Below are 4,036 nucleotides of genomic sequence, written 5' to 3' on the forward strand. Positions count from 1 at the left end.
CCAGCCGGATGGGTGGGGTATAAATAAATTATTATTATTATTAATTATTATTATTACCATGTGCTTACGAACACTCTTTTCAGGACAAATGGGCAGGAAAACCAAGGAGACACCACTCCTTACCTGTTTTAAAGGCCAACAGAGCTAGACCAAAGTAATCAATGTAAGAATGTGCATGAACTGAAATAGGAGGGGGAAAAACTCCTCCATCTGCGTTCTGCTCCTGTGATATATACTGTAAGCTCATTAGTTCTCCTCCTGGAATTAATACACATGGTGCTGGATGAGCACAGAGGCAAAGAAGCTCAGTGATGCAGTTGTTAGGAGCAGCCGCCCGCTGAGAAGTCGTTTTTCGGTGGCCGGTGGCACCCACCTGCGTGGAGCCCTGGAGCTTGGAAGGGGTCGCAGGAAGCCTGATCCAAAGCTCTGCATCTCTCGCTTTGTGGAAGGATGGCTTCCCTTCTGAACCTCATCTCTCCCTTCCTGCTCACGTTGCTGATGTATCACGTTGGTAAGTGGCTCAAAATGTCAGGAAGGCAAGTGGAATGTTTGTGGTCAGTGTGGAATGAAATGTTCTCGTTTGGAGAGGAGTTGAAACTTCACATTTATGGGCTTTCAAGCTTTTGAGAGCTGCAAGTGTCTTTCTTGGGTTATAACAGTTTCTAGCCTTTTGCCATTTAAGTATTTACTTAATTTTCTTTAAACGAATCTCACTTAACCACAATTGCGGCACACACCAAGAAATATATCTACCCTGAGCATGGAACTTTGACAAGACTACAGCATCATACTAATATGTTTATTTAAAAAGAAGAAAGATTAAAAAAACCTCACCACAATTCTACTAGCTAAAATACTAGTGAATGTAAAGCACTTACACCCTTTAAAAAAACTTCTAGTAATTGAAGGCAAGAGAACAAATGTTGGGAGAACAATGTGTTACTCATTCTAAGCTTGAGTGCAAGTGGGAAAATGAGTTTGGTTAAATGGGCAGCATGTTCTTTTGGTTCACTGTTCAGAAAACAGGAGAGCTAAATTAGGAAGGCAAGAGTTTAGTTACAGGACTAGGCACAATGACAAGATTTAGCATTCATATAGGGTGTTTTCGTGTGTGTTAAATATTCAGAATGCTTCACATGTTATATTGATGTAATTCTTAGAACGCCGAAAGGTAGGTGATTGATCAAGAAACCAGTGGCTTGATTGATTGATTGATTGATTGATGGATGGATGGATTTCATCAGCAGAGCCTTTGAGCTAGCGGAGTACTAACCGTTCCATTCCATAGATGCAGCAATGACGGAATTCAAAGTACGTCCCTTCGACAATATTTCTCTGCCCTGCCAGTTCTCCTTTGTGGACGGCATCGATGGCTTGACATTTACGTGGGAGAGGGAAGATATTAAGGAAGAACATGAAGTGGAAGATAAAGAATTTTACAAATTTTTTGTTGGGCTCCACGACTTTTACCAGTTTTACCCAAAGCTGATATACAGCTTTAGCAACAACCAGGAACAGCTGGAGGAGCGGAATTCACTATATGAGGGGAGAGTCTGGGTAGATGAGGAGGAGATTGCCGATGGCAGCCTGGCACTCATGTTGGAGCAAGTACAGTTTTCTGATGAGGCAATATACATATGTAAGGCATACAATTCACAGGGCAGGGGGCAAAGGAAAGTGAAGCTCCTTGTGCAAGGTAAGAACATTTAAATGCACTTTAATATTGCACAGGTGAAAATAGGAAGGTGTGTATGTCTGATATCTCTATTATCACAGAGAGTGCTGCATAAAGTCCCTCTTAAAGACTGACTCCAGGTTTGAGGAAATCCAGTACACAGTGGCTTTTGGTTAGCAGATTTCTCCATCACTTGGAAGCAGTCAATAGCAGCCACACTAGGGCTGGGTATAGCCACCGTTTAAATATTTTACAATGGTGGTATGTTGGGTGGCTGTGTGAGGAAAGAGGACAAAAGAATGAGATGAATGTGGATTGGGTAGAGTAAGGGATAAAAGGAGATGAATTGGGGATAGGTCACCAAAAAAAAACCCACAACCCTGGCCATCCACAAAAGAACAGAGGGATAAATAGTCTAAGTTTCAGAGAAGCAGAAGTGAAAATGGACAGAGTAAAAGATAAGATCATGAATATAGATGCTGAGTAGAAATGGGCCGTAAGAGTGAATGAGGCAGTTTCAGGATGGGTTTTACAAAATGGCATATGCCTGAATAAAAACTGTTAAAATTTATCCCCTCCCACAGTCTAGACTTGTGTAAGTTCTCTTATTTTTCTCCTTCAGAAACTTGGTATTTAAGATTAGGGTAGGGTCATGGAGCTGGTTTTCTGTACGTTAATCTTAAGGAAATAGTCGTTCTAACATGATTTTTTTCTTTCCAAAATTGCCTCTTTCTTCAGAGACCCCAGAACAATTACTAACCAAGCTGCAATTAGCCAAGTCACTAATTGTTTTGTTTTTCCTTCCATAACAATTAGATGCTGAAGAGCCACAGGTGCAGTTCAGCACCGTCAACGACACACTTGTGGCCAAGTGCATCTCCGCAGGCTGGTATCACATGCCAAAGGTAACTTGGCGGAACCGAAAGGAAGAGGACATTTCCAGCTACGCCAAATCAGACATCCTGGAAGAGAAGCAGGATGGGTCCCACAGGGTGGTATCCGTCTTGCACTACCCTGTATTGCTCCATGAGATCTACACTTGCCATATTGAAGAAGACGACGTGCTCAACAGGCCTGTTCGATCCATCCACAAAGTCCCAAGTTAGTGATCTGTTGCTGTCTGCTGCTCTCCCCTTGGACAGGTCTGATGCAACATGACATCAGACCTGTGGTCAAGAAAGGACATGCTCCTGTCACACCTGCCCTCTCCAGGACAAATGAAGGCCTCTTGATCTAATGGGAAAGGTGCAGGATAACTGGAGACCTGGGCTTCATACTCTGAGTGGGTTTGACAGGGCTGCCTTCAGATGTCTTCTGAAAGTCAGATAGTTGTTTATTTCCTTGACATCTGATGGGAGGGCGTTCCACAGGGGGGGGGGTGCCACTACCGAGAAGGCCTTCTGGCGGTTCCCTCACTGCGAGAAGTGAAGCTACAGGGAACCAGGCAGAGGGCCTTCTCGGCAGTGGCGTCTGCCCTGTGGAACACCCTCTCATCAGATGTCAAGGAAATAAACAACAATCTTTTAGAAGACATCTGAAGGCAGCCCTGTTTAGGGAAGTTTTTAATGTTTGATGTTTTACCACTTTATTACTACTACGACAATGATGATGGGAGCTACTCAGGATGGCTGGGGAAACCCAGCCAGATGGGCAGAGTATTTATTTATTTATTTATTATTGACAAACTTGTCAGAATACAAATTTCTTTTGGGCTTCCTTTATATTGAGCTTCTTAATGCACGCCAGCCTTCCTTCTGGATCGTGTTAGCGAACACCTTCTACCCGAATACTTAGATCCTTAAAACTCAGTTTGCTTGCAGCACAGCATTCCTTCCTTGGGTGGAGTAGTCAAAATCTAACGCTGGCTACATTTTTATATTCACTTACTTGGGAGTAAAGCCCCATTGAACTCAATGGGACTTGCTTCTGCATAGATATATATATAGGATTGCACCGTTTGAGGGATAGCTTGCACAACACTTCCTTTTTTCTCTTTTTTTTTTCCCCAGAGAGGAAATACCATAATATGTACAATCACTATTAGAATGTTAGCTGGTCGCAAGCTACTTGCAAAGAGAAGCCCTTACTGCTTTCAACAGATGAATTCTTCAGCTTTGCACAGTTCTCGGATGCAGCAGAAAGAAGAGGAAAACTAGACTAGGCAATAGGACAGTAAAAATGTCTATGGATATTCGGCTGTTTTCATGCTGCTTCTCGACTTGCATACTTCAAACAGGGCAACAAATCACATGAGATGGCCTAGTTCACATTTTGTATTCTTAGGCACAGAAAGAGCCTTCAAAACCTCTGAAAAATAAAGTGAATGAAGTACAGGAAAGAATTCTGTCTTTTATACATACG

At 42.7% G+C, this 4,036-nt stretch overlaps 1 protein-coding gene across 1 annotated transcript; it reads left to right on the forward strand.

Annotated features, from left to right (window-relative positions):
- Positions 1-108: 108 nt before the first annotated feature.
- On the forward strand, positions 109-4,003 carry LOC310752877 (V-set domain-containing T-cell activation inhibitor 1-like). Its single transcript, XM_083594014.1, has 4 exons — positions 109-511; positions 1,289-1,696; positions 2,492-2,776; positions 3,685-4,003. The coding sequence occupies exons 1-4, from the start codon at positions 451-453 to the stop codon at positions 3,717-3,719; spliced, it is 789 nt and encodes a 262-aa protein (XP_083450140.1). The 5' UTR covers positions 109-450; the 3' UTR covers positions 3,720-4,003.
- Positions 4,004-4,036: the final 33 nt, after the last annotated feature.

This window comes from Podarcis filfolensis, assembly GCF_964270895.1.
Source record: "Podarcis filfolensis genome assembly, chromosome: 17".
Lineage (NCBI taxonomy): Eukaryota > Metazoa > Chordata > Lepidosauria > Squamata > Lacertidae > Podarcis > Podarcis filfolensis.

Coding starts and splice junctions, on each gene's coding strand:
- LOC310752877 (XM_083594014.1), top strand. CDS start 451: ATGGCTTCCCTTCTGAACCTCATCTCTCCCTTCCTGCTCACGTTGCTG. Junction 1,697..2,491: donor AGTGAAGCTCCTTGTGCAAG/GTAAGAACATTT, acceptor CATAACAATTAG/ATGCTGAAGAGCCACAGGTG. Junction 2,777..3,684: donor ATCCATCCACAAAGTCCCAA/GTTAGTGATCTG, acceptor TTTTTTCCCCAG/AGAGGAAATACCATAATATG.